We start from the raw sequence: 17,504 nt of genomic DNA, 5'->3' as shown, positions 1-17,504 counted from the left end.
CCAGAGGCAGATTTTTAGTCTCTCCAATAAGAAAACAAGGCTCCAAAGCCAAGTGCCAGTTCTAATTTTAGCGTTAAAGCAGTACACAACACGATACAATCCTGCCTACCCCAGAATCTCAGATGTATGGCACTTCATTGTTAATATCAATAACGTTCACCCATCATCGCAACCCTTTCCCCCCAGCTCAAAATTAAATCTAACAACTTGAACATGATGTGCCTTAATTGCAGCTGTATCACTGTTTGCAGGGCAGGCTGACAATCCCTGCCTAGAATGTACAGTTGCTGGGGCAACGCGTGCTAAGAGCATGCCTTTGTGTTGCCACATGCATCTTTGGGAGCTGCGCCAACAGCCAACACCAGAGCCCCCACAGCTGGGGGGATTCAACACCTTCCTCCCCAGGAGCAGCCTCTTGCCTTCAGCATGGGGGCCCTGGCAGGCAGCCCACAGCCAGCACTGCTTCTCTACACACTGACAGCTGGCCAAGCTCGGCACAGTCACATAGAAAGGACACCGCAACACCTTACCACATCAAACATTCAACAGAGCTGGGTTTCATTTGCAGAAGTAAATAGCTCATTGTGCACATAGCTAACGAGGGAAAAAAGAGTTCAGCATCATCAAAAAACAATTTTCCTCTGAGGATGTCCTGTCTAGCTGTTGTCTCCCTGCCTGCCCTGTCCAAACTCCATAATTCTAACCTAGAATTACAGAATCATTAAAGTTGGAAAAGACCACTAAGATAACCTAGTACAACCATCAACTCAACACCACCACATCACTAACCGCATCCCTCAGTGCCACATCGACCCTTTTCTTGACCACCTCGGGGAAAGTGACCCCACACCTGCCTGGGCAGCTTGTGCCAGTGCAGCACCACTATGAGCAGGTTTTACTAATATCCAACCTGAACTTCCCCTGGTGCAACTTAAAACCATTCTCTCTTGCCCAAACTAAGAGCCACGTGCATACAAACATTCCTATCAGCCTCTCCCGTTATCGCCCAGGGCAGACTTTTTCCCAGATTTTACCTCCCAGTTTCTATCATATTTCTCTGAGACAAATGCTTTAAAGTCACACTGGTTTGCTTTGCCTTCAAGCACTTATATCTTTCCTAGGAAAGCCTTCCACCCACAAGGCTTACAAACTACTATTAAAAAAATACCCTTAGCTTTATAAATTTATACGTATTTATTAAAGAAACATCTGTAAATTTTTTTAAATACTAGGAACAAGAAAATCTTTTCTGGAGGTCAAGATTTCAAGATGAACCTGCTGTTAATAGCAAATAAAACTGCTGTAACAATTATGAATGCAATAACAAGGAGGCCATTCACATGTAAACACAGCTAATTACAGCATACATAACTGCCAGTTAAAATGCTAAACACTGTAATTGATGATGTTCTGTACTCCTTGAGTAACCCCATGCCTACTCACTCCACTCTCCCACTCGGGAAGGGAAGGATTCCCCTTTAATCTGCACTGTTCCTCCAGCTCTGGGTTTCTCCAGGCACCATCCTGGCAGATAGCCCAGGCTGAGAAGCTGCCACTGCTCTGTGCTATGAAGATGTTCCTGCAGTGCAATGTGGGACAACCCAGATACAGACGCAGCATTCCCAGATGCTTTCCTTTCCATTGCCTCTACTGCTACAGTGTCCCAAAAATCAAGTAAGTTCCTGGTCTTATTCATGCTCTAACTGGAAAACAGCTTACAGAAGATACAGAGGAATCAAAAGATAAAGCCACACATTACCCTGAGGGACATTTAACCCAGGTGTGCACTGTGCTGGGCAGTACCACCCAAGTATTTCATGATACTTATTCTGATATAGAGGTCTGAGATTCTATTAAACCCGCTGGAGGTCACTTTCTTAATACAGGGATGCCTATACAGAAGACAGGAGGAGAGAAAACCCATTTAGGAAAGCAACTCCTGTTCTGCTCACTAAAATTTCAGTACTGAACCTGCTTTGAAAAATCAACACCATCAAGAAAAAAAGCAAACAATCTTATGCTATCCTGGCAAATACAGCCAGGCTTCATCAGCCTCATCTGTCATCCCCTGTCACAAAGGACAAGAAACAGTACCAGATATGCAGAAAAGCAGATCATGCTGTCATTGTCATTTTCCAAGAAAAGCCACAGCTTATGCCTCCAGAAGATAAATCCTAATCCCAACAGTGAACATGAGTAAAGTTAAGGAAAAATTCATCATACTTCAGGTTAAAAATGTTTTGTTCATCCAGCTACAAGCTTCCAGTGCTCTTCATTACACTTGAAAGAGTGTGAGAACAGATTACACTCTCTGATGGAAAGCCACGTGGTCAGAACTGAAAACGATACTATGTTCCTTGAATTATATGTTCACAACCATGAACTGCTTTGTAAAAACGAGATATGTGAAGCATGTGACTTCAGAGCGAACCAATTACCAGATCCCAAATATAAGTATTATTAATAGCTTCGACCTGCAGTACATTCATCACAATCAGATGGGACTCGTGATATTTAGCTCCTGCTAAGATGCAAGCTGAAGAAGCAAACAGACATAAGCACTGCAGGCAGAGAGCAGACAGATAATAGTTTTTCATTCTGAAGATGAAGTCCAGGTTTTATAGAAGCCAAGGTCAAAATTCAGTCACTTCAACAAAGTTGTGCCAAGACCAGCAAGTATATCAGTCAATAAAGGAAAACTCTCCATTTAAGCTAGACAAGAAGTTCTGCAAAGGTTTCACTAGAACCTTTGAAGCACAGCAGAGGAAGAAGGCATTGAATTCAGTATAGAAAGAAAGGTTTACACACACCTTTGAGAACATACCTTCTCTGCATCAGCTAGATATCGGTGTAGTTCAGTATTCCCTGGGAGCAGCTCAAAAGTGTCCTGCCTTATTATACTGCAGGACTCAACCAAACCTCCTAAGACCTGCACATAGCTGGGCTTTTTGGTTCCATTACAGTTAATACAAAAGGTAAATTTGAGAACAAACCATACACACATGATTTTCTCTTATTTTTGGCTCTTCCCTTTCCTACTCTCCAAGAAAAATTACGAATCATTCATTTATAGACATAAACAACTTAGCTACTTGAGAATAGACCAATATCCCCTTGCTACTGTGAGTTTTACTTTTCCCACATGCTAGTTACAAATCACTCTGAAAACATGCAGAGAGGTATAATGATGAACAGTTGATTGAGCTGCATGATTAATTTACTTCTAGCATTCCAGGCACAAATATTTATCTATTCTGTTCATAAGTCCTTATTTCCCATAAAGTTTTTACAAGAATTGTATTTTCCTTAAGAAAAAAAATAAAATAAAAAAGAGAAACAAACAAAACATCTGATGTCCTGGTGAGGACACTAGATTTAATAGCTACAGCTTAGATTTTATATTGCCATCACTCTGCCTACACACTAGGCCCCCCAGAAGTGACAGGTTTTAAATTCAATTAAGAAATCTCAACCATTTCTGAAACGCTCTTGTCAACAGAGCAACCCGTACAGTTCCTGTAAGGTGGAAAGGTACAAAGATGGTAACAGATATTCAAAAGGTTATTTATCAGAAAAACTCACCAATATGGATGCCTTCACTGGGAAATGCTGAGGCAATATCCACCAGGGAGTGATCTCCAAGAGATGCTGCCTTAGTGGTGGTCAGCCCTTAAATGAGGTCTAGAGGAGATGGAGTCAAGCTCCACCCCTACTGGGAGCGCAGCTAAATTACTCTCACCTGTGCTCCCATAGCTGACCCAACACTTGCCTCAGCTGATTAATCAGAGGTTCAGACTGTGATTACAAGTTTCCCATACAGTTCCATACCCACAGACAGATCCAGAAAATGAGGAATATAGTCTCAGAATATATTTCTGTATTGACTGATCTACTACAGAGAGGTATTCTTAATTAAACAAACAGATAATCTAAATAGCACTTCAGCTGGAGTTACCTCAAGTTGTTTGTTATTAGAAAGTCATCAGCAGTAAAAGCATGATCAGGCTGTATAGAAGGCTTATTTTTCATCTTCATAAGGTAAGGCATGACTTGTTTTGGACAGCAAAGTGACACAGATAGACTTCTGTCTGGATTGCACACTGACAAGAAATGAATAGAAAAAGAGAGGAAGAATAGACTAACAATTGTTTCTGCACAGAGAAGATAGTGGGAGTAGAACAGTACAAACAGCATCTGATCACTGGAGAGTGAGTGCTCATTACCTTTGGGCGCTTCCATTCAACTTTCCCTTGTGGGGCTTTTTGATAGAAAAGGGACTCATCTGAGGCTGGAAACTCAGGATCTTCAAACAGCCGTCCCTGATGGATACACTGCCTTTTCAGCTCGTGGTACTTCTGATCTCTGAAGGGCTGAACTGATGAAGACATATCTTTCTGTATAGGTAAGATGAATATTGACTTACGTAAATTATAAAGTCTCTTTAAAGTAGTCCAAAACATGGTCCAAAGCCCTCACAAGCATTTGACAACAGAGCATGTAATTCGTTCTAAACAAAATTAATTACTGATTTCTGTTTAAGAAACAGATTATAAATTCAATTGTGCTAAGTAGTAGACTGAAAAATACAGAACAGTATCATAAGTATAAGGATGCCACTTTTGACTGAGGAGAACTTCACTAGGAAAGAAATTAAAGGTTCCAGGTAAGAAACAAATAAAGCACTTTGCTTTGTCCAATGGATTGGAAATGTAACAGAATGGATCTTGTGAAGAGCAAGGCCATTTCTATCCCTGCATTCTTCTATTGGCCACTAACACTTCAGTTATCTATTGCAACTCTTATGCCTACTGAGAATGGAAAACAGATTTCCACAGTTATCCATCTTAATTTAAGTGACAATACTTTAGCTAGCAGTGATGTCCTTGATTTCTGTGCTATGTTCCAGGGACCTGAATTCCCAGAAGTAGCAAACATTTGCAAATAGTGTTGAGAATACTAATAAACACTAGCAACAAGAGATTAAAAAAAACAACTTGCTTCCAGACCTTGGTTCCAAGAATCACGACTGTCTAACTTTGGAAGTTTAGTCATAGTTAACAGAGTTCAAATAAGTTGCTTAAGATAATTCTAAAAACTAAAAATTGACCACACAAATCACTTAGGACAGTCTGAAGCCTCGGGAACACGAGGGATGGAGATGCTCCCATCTCTGTAGGGTGCTATTCAAAGAAAGTGGAGAGAGTATTTGAACTTACTCCGTACAGAACACTTCTTTGGTACAGCAGTTTCCTCTTCCTTCCCAGTATAGGTTAAGGATGTATCTTCCTTACCTTTAAGTACCTATAGCAATAAAGATAAACACAGGTTACCTCAAGCCAGCTATAAGAGCTAAAGACACACACTTGCAACAGAGAATGGTGTTATGTTGTCCTACTTGCTGTGTCCTGGTGCAGTGATCTCAGCCTGCGATCCCTGAGCAACTTGCATTACAAATTGCACAAGATTGCACAGATTTGCAGAAAACCAAACTAAGCACAAGCATTTCCCAGCAGGCAAGTGAACACAACAGGGGAAATACAGAGAAGTAATGAGAAATACTTGGAAACATCACATTTGTGATGACCACTTTTGTGCATGAAGGAAAGCTACTAAGGCCAAAATAATAACATAGGAATGGTTTTGAAACCCTCCCTCCCTTCTTCTCCCACTCCTCTCACTCCTTTCCTTCTCCTGCCCCAAACTAAATTAGATAGCGTTTCAAGTATGTGAAGTGCTGCTCTACTGCCTTCATTCATGGGAATGGGTGAACTCTCTGCTATTCTTGCATCCATTCCAAAGCCTCCTAAACACACTCAAACTAATTCTCCTGTAAGTACAGCCTTGTTTCTACCAGCAGAATCTTACACAGCAAATTGACAGAACAAGAAACAAGTCTATATCTGATATTTGCATGAAGTAAGTACTGAATGCCTATCTAGGCATTTAAATCTTATCTTAGGTCAAAACTCCAGAAATAATGTTTGCATACATCAGGACTGTAACGACTTGGAGTCAAATACTAATATCGCTGGGATAGAAAAATTTACTTCAGCCAGTCCGAGGCTTCCCCTTTTGGAACTGGACCTTATATTCTCTGATTATGTCATCCAGCTTCAATGAAAGAAAACTGTATGCAATCAACTGTTCAAAAACAAATACCTCACTAACACTCTGCCATTTGTAATAATGTCCTTTTTTTCTATGGTTTATTTTCTTGTTAATTATCCCCCGAAAATGTCACAAGGCACCTCACTTATCAGATGGTTTCCCAAGACAAGATTAAATAGACTTGCTTCCCCTCACCAGACTGTTCTTCAAAGTCAAATTACCCATTATAAAACGACAGCTCAGGGACAAAAGAAAAGAATTAGTTTGGCTAATCTGAGTAGAATACAGATTATCTCACGATAACTGGCAGTCTTGCTTATTAAAAATTCCCCACAAGCTAAGTAAGAATCTAATCTGAGCCTATCTGCAAGACATGCTTGTTATTAGAATAGCCCCAGGGTGATAAGGTTTTCAGCTGCTATTGCCTAACTCATCGAGATTGGTCTTTAATGACTTGGCTCCCCCACCCTTTCTCCCTTTCTATCTTCTGGATTGGAACAGGAGACCTTCCAGGATTGACACTCCCACACTCACTGCACCACAGCCACTCCACTGACTTGCTTTAAGCAGGTCCCAACTGCTGCCCCTCAGCTGAGCATTGAATTACCTGAATTACCCAGCTGTGCTCTATACCCAATCTCAAGTTTACAGTATGCATTAAGGTAGCCTTTGCGCTTCAACAGATTTATCTTTGGTTATGATGGCACTCACAATGTGCAGCCACACTTGAGGAAAACACAAAGGCAGGCTTGGCAGCTGCTCTGTCCAGGATTCCCTACACTGTCATGTGCCACAGTGTGAGCTGTGTACAGCATAGCAAAGGCTCAGCAGCGCAGTCCTAAAAATATCGTGCCACATTTTGGAGGCTCTCTGCCACTCTGTCAAGGAAAAGAGATCACCCCAGAAGAAGGACAGAAGACAAAGAAGAAAAGAGAAAAAAAAAAAAAAAAAAAACCTACCAAAAAATCCCCAGCTCTATAGCTTAGAAGTCATGCTTTTGCTGTTTCTTTCTTTGACTGTAAGTAACAGCTTAGTTCTTTTCTGGTCTCTGAGCTGAGCAGTTCAGCACAACTGACCCCAGGGTTTCCCTGGAGCCATGATTAACCCCTTAAGCCAGCAGGAGTACAAAGGTCCTGCATCTCTTGACTTTCAAACACCAAACTTTAAGCTCTTTCCTCTTACCCTCTCTTTTCCAGTGAAATTCTTATTCCAATGAAGCCAAGTCACTGCAGGTCCCCTTTTCCATAGGGCTCCATCCAGCATTCACCCCTCAGCCAGGCAGTACAAGCACTATGTTCTTACAGTTCATACTCAGAGATGCTTGCCCAAAGTAAGCAAGGCTCTGTATTAATCACATTCAACACAGCTGCAAATACCAGCTCCTGGCGTTATAAGCAGCCTTAAATTAAAGGGACATCTACTTGAAATGCAGTTCTTCACAAGATCATTAAGTATGATTCCCAGTCTGGAGAGCCCCAATCAAACAGTGTTTCTTTACACTCACATTTTCCCATCTTAAATGTTCTCTTCCCAGCTGCTATGTACACGGTCCACAACAAACAGGGCTGACTAACTGTCCAGGCAGGCTGAGTGAAAATTACACCCTAGCTACCATTAAAGCCATGCAATGAGCACACAAGAACCAACACAAAAAGTCATCTCTTTTAAGCCTATTTGTGTTGCTGTGTGTAACTAAGCACCATGCAGGATAAAAAGCCAGAGCAGAGTAGCTGAAGCTGTGGAGCCAGCTGCCCCATACATGCTGCCCTCTCACTGTCAGAGGGGTGCAGGGACAGCACTGAGCTGGTTTTGCCTTACAGAAAGCAATACTTTCCCTTCCAAAGATGAACGCTGCCAAGCAGCTGCAGCAAGACCTCTGTTCTAGACGGAACTCCTCTGCAAGGAAGAGACTTGGCATGCTATGATACATTAATTCTACCACATACCCCGCTTCTCTGTTCTAACTGAAGGATTCAAAGGAGTTTTCATGCATAGCAGCAGGACTGAAAGGGCAAAGTAAACTTCTAGTTGATATTTAACTCCAGAGTGGAGCAAGGCGCTGGTCCATCCAACAGGCAGAAGCCCCAGCCTCAGGACTGCACTCCCACTGTTCCAGGAGCCCCTGCCTGGGCTGAGCAGGGTGATGCCAGCAGGGACACACACAGCATGCACTGTGCTCTATATCATCCCTTTGCTAGCAGCGAGATTGCTTTTCTTTTGTGCAAATGGTAATATTAACAATAATAACCAGTATTTGGTCCTCAGGTTCCACTTCTGGAATTGGAGTTGTGAGCTGCCTCTACATTGTGCAAAAAAAACCCTCCAATTCTAAGTTGTACTCTTTCAGAACTGATCTATCACTCAGCATCAGAGCCACTGTTTGGCTTATAACAGCAACACAGGGACTCAAGTACTTAACTGTTCACAAACAAAGCTGTTTAGTGTTTTTGCAAATATCTCTTCTTCAGAACTCAAAGCTTGCTGTCAGCGAGTGCCTCCAGAAGAGCAGCCAAAAGCTTTAAATTACTTTGAACTGTTTTCCTATAAAACTCCTCATTGAAAATGCTTTCAGGGCTCCAGCTGGAAAAGGTTATTTCCTCCTCCTTCTGTGCAGAATGACTGCAGGTCCTTACAAAACAGTGACTTTGCAGATTTGCATTATGTGTTGGGGAATTTAAAGCAGTTGCAAAACTTCTGCTTCACATACACTGTGGCTTCATGATCTTGACCATTACTTTCCTACTAATGCATCGGAAGCATCACTGCCCATTACATCAAACATTCTGACTGGAAAAATTTACTCATTTGTATTCTTTAAACATTTCAGTACACCAACTGCACTGGGAGTCTGTATGCTATAATGTGTATTCTCTGCTCTTCAGCATCAACTAATTTGAAGCACAAAGTCAGTGTTAAATTCATATTTTGTGGATAAGCAATTGCATTCATAAGTGCACGCTCAATTCAGATCAAATTTGCTGCACATGGTATTTCATAGCACTGAGGTCCCGTGTTAATGACCATGGTCCTTCTCAGTGTGGCACAGCTACACTCTCTGCACAGGATGAAATACCAAGTGTTATTGCGAGCTTTGAACAGCATGGTGGTACCATGTTAGCTCTCCTCTCATCCAGCTTTTGAATTTTCAACAAAATAAGGTTAATTTGACCATTTATGGCACTCGGTACTTCAACAGGTATATAAAGGTTTCCCTATCTCAGCTCAAGAATTCACTGCAGGAAAGAAACACAAGCATTTTTCTTCTCATATAAACAGAAAGATGCCAACATTGTGCTGCTGCTCGGTTTTGCCATACTTTGCATTCAAATTGATAGATCAAAGGTCACATATTTTCAGCTGAGAACAGCTGCTTCCAAGCAGAAATTCAAGGCTAACTAGATAGCAGGAGGAGGGCTGGCCACAACTGTTTGTTTTCATGGATGGTATCAAGGAGCAGCAGAATCTCCTGGCTACAAACCAAAGCTTTGCTATGATAACATTAATCACATGCTCCTTTTCTTCTACTGCAACATGATAGTGCTTAACAAAGGTTTTTTTAAGGCCTCACCTGGACAGAAGGATTTAATATAGCAGTAGCTGGGAGACTGCATACAGCTTCTAAGGCAAAGCCCACATCCAGCAGAGTGGCTTGAGAGGAGTTTCAAGATCGAGTGCACCCTTGCAGTGAGCCCAAGAGCTCAACAGGAGCCCTACCAGGAATCCTGTTATTAATTTTGTTTGCAGTCCTCACACCGATTCCTCTATCCTCATGAAACACAAGCTGCACACAGAGCTACCTGTCCCACTGCTAGCAAGCCTGCATGGTGGTGAGGGAACAGAACTCAGCTGTAAGTCACTGAGTGCTGACACATGGCAGCAGTAATTCAAGGCAGTAGCCTAGTAATCTCTCAGGTGCAGAGAAATAAGAGAGAAGCTACAAATACATTGAGGAAGCATCACCCCTTTCTTCCAACATTTCTTCTAGTTGGGTTACAGTCAGAAAAAATGCAAATCCTGTTCTTACCTTCCAGAAAGGCAGTGCTATATCCACAACTCTAGCAAAGCAAATCCTTTGGTGTGTGAAGTTCTGGCTAATTGCAAGCTGCAGCCACCTCTCCCACAGCTACAAGTGCAGCTTGAGGGCACGAGTTGTGGGTGCTGGGGCTGCAAGGCTGGAGCAAACAGCAGCTGAGAATAGCCACACTTACAGGTGATTATGCCAAAGAAGGAAGATTCCATCTGGTATGAGCAGAGATTGCCCCACAGCCTTCATCCCAACTGAAAAAAATGCCATGTTCTGTCTGACTCCCCAGCCCTGTCCAAATGTAAGAAGCAAACTCCTGGGGGACCTCTTGCACCAATGCACCAGCAGCTTGGCCAGAGGGGCAGTTTAATTGGCAGCCACTATTGGAAATCCACACTGCACCAAGCAGCTCTGAGTAACATGAGGCAGTTAAGTTTCTCTGAGTACAGCTTAGCCCCAAGACAGCGGTGTTTTGCCTGTGCTTCACTGCAGATGCAGAAATCCCTTGCTAGATCTCAGTCAGCATTCAGAAATTCAAAACACTCCGCACATCTGGACTCAAAGGGGCTCTGTAGAGCTGGCAGGGTGATAGCACAAAATTGAATACAGAGCACTACAGCAGAACAGCAGGAAATGCTGTTCTAAACAGACATGCACCAACACTGCCAATGTGCATTAAAAGTGCGTGCCCAGGGATGCTGCTTCTGTTTCAGGATAGAGATTGCCACATGCATTATTTTGGTTCAGCTCTGCTTCCCTCATGGAAGGAAACCTTTTTGGGCCTGTGTACATTGCAGGGCCTCCAATCTTCATCCATCTTGATTCTAAGCTAACATAGTATCTTCTCTTGTTACCAACAAGCAAGTGAAGACACAAAGTGGCCAAAGGGCACATTTCAATATCCAGGCAGACCAGTCTTCCCAATCCGCACAGGCCCCAGCGTGTTTTTTAATAACGTGGCCCTCAGTGCCTTCTGCTATAGCCCCGATCCCAGGGAGATTTACCGCTAATTACACAGAGGTACCATTCCAGTTTTGAATTCAGAAGAAAGTAATTTAATATGATGGATGCTGGTTGTTACAATTAACATTACTGGAAGCAAAAAGATCCGTAGCAAGCTGTAAAGAAAATGCTAACAGCAATGTCAGCCAATTTGTTCCAGCCATGCCTTTGTACTGAAACCACGGGAAACAACTCTCTTTAGGATTCCAATATCTCTCCATTCTGTCTTTTCATAAAAGCTAGTTCAAAAAAGGTCTATGATCACAAATTAATGGGTAACTCTATCAGGCTACTCTGTTATTGTATGCATCCACTTATTCTAGACACAGTATAAAAGGCTTTGGAAAAAAATATGACAGATGAAAATGCCCACCTGAATTTACACAGTGAAAGAATCCACAGTGAGAACTGGCCTAACTTCAGAAGATCAGAAACAGTATGGGAAAATGGAATTATATGAGAACTGAGAGATTAAATCACACTTCATCATTCCAGCCCCCTTATCTGGTATAACTGCTAATGATGGCTGTGTTGGTGTTTGGCTGGTTGTTCCAGCAGTAATGAGTGCAGCCACGCTTTGTAATAAATCACAGTGACTGCTTGGCTCAGTGTTATCATACGACTGTGATGCCACATTCTGTAAGAAGTGTATCTTAAAGCAGTATAGAAAAGCATTTTGTCACTGTGCTTGCTGAAGTGCTGGTTGCTAGTAACAAATGTCCACTGTGCTCCTGAAGCTGCATATCAAGTCAATAAAAGTTTCCTTAAAACCTTCTGCACTTACCTGGCTGACACGGGTCCTGCTCCGAGGCACATCAAACTCCAAACTGACTCCTGCAAACAAAAATCCCCTCAGCTTCTTAACCTGAAACTCTTTGGATTGTACCAAGAGCACATTAGTAGAGGGGTGTGTTTAAGGATGACCCTTCCAGTGACGATGAGTCACAAGGGACACCAAGAAACAATCCGAGCTGACCCAAAATGCAGAGTCTTGTTTATTCCTGGTAAACTGTTATCTGTAGTTGTGGCTGTAACTGGGAATGCATTTTTAAAGGAGGAGATGAGGCAAGGCTGCTTGGCAGGAGTTGCAGGCATTTTTTAATACAGAAAACAGGGCAGTTTAATGTGCATCATGAAAGAAATGATGTTCCTTTTTAGGCTGCGCACTGTTCCTCAGTTGCATAAAGCCAGTGTCCATGCCTTGGCCTCAGCAGGCCCTTCTGATAACAGCCTGTCCAGGCTGTGGGGAAGAGTCACACAGTATTTCTGTGGGACCTGCAGTTGGGTGGCAATTGGCAGACCAAGAGATGCAGCAAAACACAACAGGTGGCTTTGTGCTCTCAATCATGAGTGTTATGGCAAGCCCAGAGCAGTTCTGGGGCTGGCTCTTGCACACTGCTAAGTTCTTTCTCCTAGTTTGACTGCAAGCAGTCTAGCATGTGCCTTAAAGATGCCATTCCCTTTTCCCTTGCAGAAGGGAAAACAGCCTGAATGGGGAAGCTGTCCTGGGAGACCCTCAGAACAGACTCCACAGGTCCAAAGCTGTCCACGAAGCTGAGTTGAGGTCAAAAATAAATTCCCCTTAAAAATGGGATTTGGTAAAACAAACTTCTCTACGTGTTCCACTTCGCCACAATTTCATTCTGGTAAATCCTGAACATTTGGGTTAACTTGTCATGGAAGTTTTCTCATTTGTGGACTATAAACAATTCACTTTTACCTTTGGGCAGCTTTTACTTACATTTCTGTAGATGCAGCCCAGTTCTTAAACAAGTGTCACTAAAGATAACATTACAAATTGACATTTGTACTCTTAAATGTTTTCCCTGATTTGCTTCCTCCATTTCATTCTTCCTATTCTAGCATAGCTGGCCTGAGTTTGCAAACAGACCTACTCCTCCCAAACCTTGCTATTCAGCCAATCCACTTGCCTAAAGGAATGTGATCTCGGGGGACAAGTTACATTCAGAAAACACTATGAAGACAAAGTGTTAAATAAGAGCATAAATCTCTGTTCTACAAGGCGCACTGTAGGACTGTTTGCTTTCTTATAAGGCGCTTACCCAACTTCCTTTTGAAGGCATGCTGAAGTTTGGACAGAAAGTCCCTGGAAGCTGCCACTACAGCTCCAGCATGTAATGCGTAAAAAAGGCCCTGCACAGTAAAGCCATGTGTTTTCAATTTGTGATTGAGTAAGCAGACTTGAGTTTAAATCGTAATAAAAAACCAATGTCCTCCTATAGACATCATTGCACGCTGTGATTCACTTGCATGGTTGAGGGAAGTAAGTGAAAAATCACCAGTACAACAAAATTCTGCCATTTTCTGAGGTGATAATTTTCACAGCTTTTATAGACATGTTCTCATGTAGCTGCCTTTGATCCACCATGGAACTAAACTATGAGAACTTTTTATGTACTAAATCTGGTGCCATAATCCAAGAATTACGTGTAATTTGTCTGGCCTGAGGAGGGGTTTCTCCTAAACTCTCATCAGAAATCCTCTTAGAAAGGAAGCAAGATGAGCCCCACAGGCCGGCAATCAAGGCAGACAGCTGTGCTCTCACTGCAGAACCATGACCAAATAAAGCCCACCAGGTAATTCAGTAGGATTGCATCAAAGTATTAAGAAAGACATACTCACACACACTGCTGTGGTCTAGAAGGGTCTTCTAGTGTTGATGCATTGTTTCAGAACATCTCGGTTTGCCAGCACAGACGCAGGACTTGCTCCTCATCCCTGCAGCACACTGTGCCCCAGCAGCACGGCCCAGACTGCAGCACATGGCTGGACTGGTCTCACCCAAGGCCCCTCACAGCTGCAGACAGGACACAGCTGTGTTGTAGCTTTGCTAATGACATGGCTGCCAATGACTACAAGGGATTGCTAGCTAGAAGCAAGCACTGATTTTCTCTTCTCCACCCAACCTGACCCAGGAGAGTTCCTCGTAGGGAAGGATTCCCTTCACAAAGGATGTGACAGCACGATCATCTTCACCCCAGATTTGGACTGTTTTGCACTGAGGCTGTTCTCATGCGTGTCAGAGCTGCTACTACTGCAAGGTGTCAGGGCAGCTCTGTCCCACTCACAACCTCGTACCACAGCTGCCTGTCACCTCGCAGACACATTGCACTGCCAGCTCACTCCCTGAATTCCCTGTTGGGAATAGGAGATGAGACAGGTTATCCCTTGGGTCGGTCCATCGTGGAGGACAAGGAGCCTGAAGCAGAGCAGAGCAAAATGGCTTCAGGTGTATCGGGCGCTGGGCTCGCTCCTCCATCCCCGTCCCTCTGTCGGAGCCGCGGGTCCCTCCGTCTCCACTCACTAGATGGCGGCCTCGCACAACGCTCGCAGTCGTTCCTCACATCCCGGTGCTCTCCTCCTCGCCTCGGGCGCTGCCCGTCGCCATCTTCATGTGAAGAACAAGCACCTTCCAGCCCGTGTTGCAGAGCTGGGTGCCCGCCTGCAGCTTTGTGTTAAGGGAGAAGAACGTGCCGCACACCGCACTGACACAGCTGTGCTTCCGAGCACGTGTCACAAACTGCACGCAGCCCTTTGCTGCTCGTGCATGCTGCAAAATGCAGATGAAGAGGAAAACCCCTGAGGCTGGCAGTGCAGACGGGAGTTCCCTTCTCTTTGTCGGTGTTCTGAGTGTTGTGTAGACATTAAATATTGAACGCATTGCCTGTAGCACTCTTGTTTCTGTCAGGGATTTGGATGGAGCCGTTGCTGACTCAGGGTCATGAGAAAATCGCTCAGATTGAACCGTTTCCTGTTCTCTGTGCAGCTGAGACCTGTAGCAGTGTACCTCTGCAATGGGCTTCATTCATAACCTCGTTTAACACCAGCAGTTGCAAGGGGCTTTGGTCGGTTCCCACATCACTTGTGGTCTATGGGATGCTGCTGCAGAAGCACCATTTGAGCCATATAAAGGTTACGTCACATCATCCGCAACTACAGGTAAACTATTTTACAAGGCATCGTGTTAAGGTGGAGCCTAACAACAGGTGGAATAAGCTGGAAATGGCTCCAAGCCTGTGCTCATCAGATCCCAGCTCTGCAGCTCATCTCAGGCACCGATAGCTCAGCAGCTACCTTAGTCTCACATGTAAAACTCTTGGTTATTCTTCCCACCAGCACCTGCAGTAAGAAATTCCAAGTCCACTTTAGGCATTTTGCCCCATGTTTTGGTTCTGGCCCTACGTGATTCTGCAGGTCACACAGAACCCTGTGGCTGTGTCAGAAGTTGAAAGCAGGTCTTCTGAGTAATAGCCCGGTGCTCCAATTACTCTTATCCTAGTGAAACTGCCCATCAGTTTTACTGACGACTGATCGAATGTTCTGATCAGCGGCACAGCATCTTGAGTCATTTAGATTTCAAGACTGAGGATATTCCAAGCAGGAATTTGTATCTAAATCTCCATTTCTAGTTTCATGGAATAAGCAGTGACAGGGATGCTGTTCTTGTCTACATGTGCATCAGAGTCTGTCCCATAGTGCCTTGTCATGAGGTGGTAGCATCCTTTAGAAGGAGCTGTGAGAAGGGCACAGGAGGACACGGTTTCCCTCATTTTTCCAGCACGTAACTACACTGCCTCCCCTTTCAGTTCCACTTCCCACTCAAAGGACAGCCCATTCATTTGCAGAGCTATAAAAGCTTGGCCTCATCTCGCTGCATTTGGCTCATCTTCCTGTTGTATGTGCACGGTAGTACGTGGGTGGGCGACCTCATTTGAGAGTTGATTTCATTATAGATCGAGTGTGTTCCTCCCCTCACATATCTCATAGTTATCTTCTTCGCTGATGAGGACTTCTTAATTAAAGCATGAGCAAAATCACTGATTGCTCCAGTGCTCTCTACCAAACCTTGGCAGTCTTACAGTGTCCCAAGAGCACTCAGCCATGCAATGTCCCCATGCTGCCTTTGGGATGCAAGCTAGCACTGCAGACCTTTGCAGCTCAGCTCTCTGCACAATGTCCCACTGTCTGGTGTTCACTGGAGGCTCTTAGTCATGCTTCTTACATCCACATTATGAGCTTCTAGAGCTGCAGTTCAGCCTCATGGGACTGATAACACACTGACATAATTGAAGACTCCACACTTTCTGAGAAGCAGTGAAGCTGTTGTGAAAAATTAGTGGTATGTGAGTGGCATCCTGCGCCACTGGATGGACATGTTGTCAGGGACCTTCAGGAATAACGTCTCTCTCCAGAGCTCCAGTTGCATTCCTAGCTGTCATTCTTGTGGTAACTATTAGAAGAGAGGTTTAATGATCTTAATGGCACTTCCCATGGCTATATGTGGGTGCTAAAGCACATTCTTAACACTAAAGTGGAAGAAGACACACACACCAGGGATAAAGCACAGTCGTCAGAAGAAACCACTCAAATCTGTTTCAACCAGCCGTTCAGCTGCCAACATCCATTTGGACGCACAGATTGGGAAGACCTATGCTTAATATATATGAGCTTCCAGCAAAAGTGACTTTTTTTTTACCCATTTAGCATCCTTTACTGGCTCTTGTGTTTTCACTGCTTTATACCACATTGGTGGTCCAGCTAGACACTGTCCTGAGCAAAACAGGAGAACGTCCTTGGACAAAGGTGCTTCTTTGCAATGACAAACCACTCCAGTAAAACCCAGCTGTAGCTGGTGGCCTAGAAACTGGAGTTTGGATAAAGTGGGATTCTTCTGGGATCTGAGGGGAACAGTTTTCTGTAAAACATTGATGAGAACTTTGAAATTTGGTATTATTTCTGAATAAAAATACAGATTAAAGATGAGAGATTATTGTTATTTTCAATGTCAAGTGTACGTATATGGTGATTAAAACCATACAGCGTATAACATTACTTCTTCTCTCTTAGGCACAGTTGGTGTTGTAAGACTTGACACGAGGGGTGCAACTGTAATTCAGAGCATCACACAGAGACTGAGTGGCTGTTACTCATGTTAATAATATTGCAGATACAGGGCTGAAAGCCGACAGATTTCAAACCATTGGAGTTCTCTTACTTATTTTGGAACTGTAACATTCAATATTGCTGACCTGGTGCCTTAAAGAAAAAGAAAACTGAAAACTATACAGACTCGTTTTCTGGGTGTTTTGCATCTGTTTGCACACGTGTAAGACCTGCATGGTTGTAAAAGTGATGCTTGCATGGAAAATGATGCTTTTGAAGTTTAGGTGCACTTGGGAGAAAGATTGGGGCAGCAGAGCAGATGGAAAACAAGGGACAGATCTGGGACTACCAAAGGAACTGTGTAGAGGATTTAGATTTGTCAATTCTTTTAAAGGTGTTTTATTTACAGAAGAGATAAGATTAAACTTCACCACATGACAGCGGAGCCAGAGAGCTGATGCTATAA

At 43.5% G+C, this 17,504-nt stretch overlaps 1 protein-coding gene across 3 annotated transcripts in view; it reads right to left on the bottom strand.

Annotated features, from left to right (window-relative positions):
- The window catches only part of CAPN6 (calpain 6), a 47,872-nt gene extending 33,949 nt beyond the window's left edge, over window positions 1-13,923 (bottom strand). Inside the window, exons 1-3 of one of the 3 annotated variants that reach the window (XM_015860613.3) lie at window positions 13,778-13,923; window positions 5,217-5,301; window positions 4,224-4,394 (exon numbers count right to left, since the gene is read on the bottom strand). In XM_015860613.3, the coding sequence (XP_015716099.1) occupies window positions 4,224-4,388 (165 nt within the window). In that variant the 5' untranslated portion in view covers window positions 4,389-4,394; window positions 5,217-5,301; window positions 13,778-13,923. Of the gene's footprint in view, window positions 1-4,223; window positions 4,395-5,216; window positions 5,302-7,290; window positions 7,418-11,918; window positions 12,032-13,777 lie in introns of those variants that run through there. The other 2 variants (XM_015860610.3, XM_015860612.3) reach the window with 2 other exon arrangements.
- Between the last annotated feature and the right edge of the window lie 3,581 nt (window positions 13,924-17,504).

This window comes from Coturnix japonica, chromosome 4, assembly GCF_054131305.1.
Source record: "Coturnix japonica strain WE chromosome 4, WE-NBRP24, whole genome shotgun sequence".
NCBI classification, from domain to species: Eukaryota; Metazoa; Chordata; class Aves; order Galliformes; family Phasianidae; genus Coturnix; species Coturnix japonica.
Note: the sequence above shows the minus strand (reverse complement) of the source record. Positions and strands in the feature narration are given on the sequence as shown.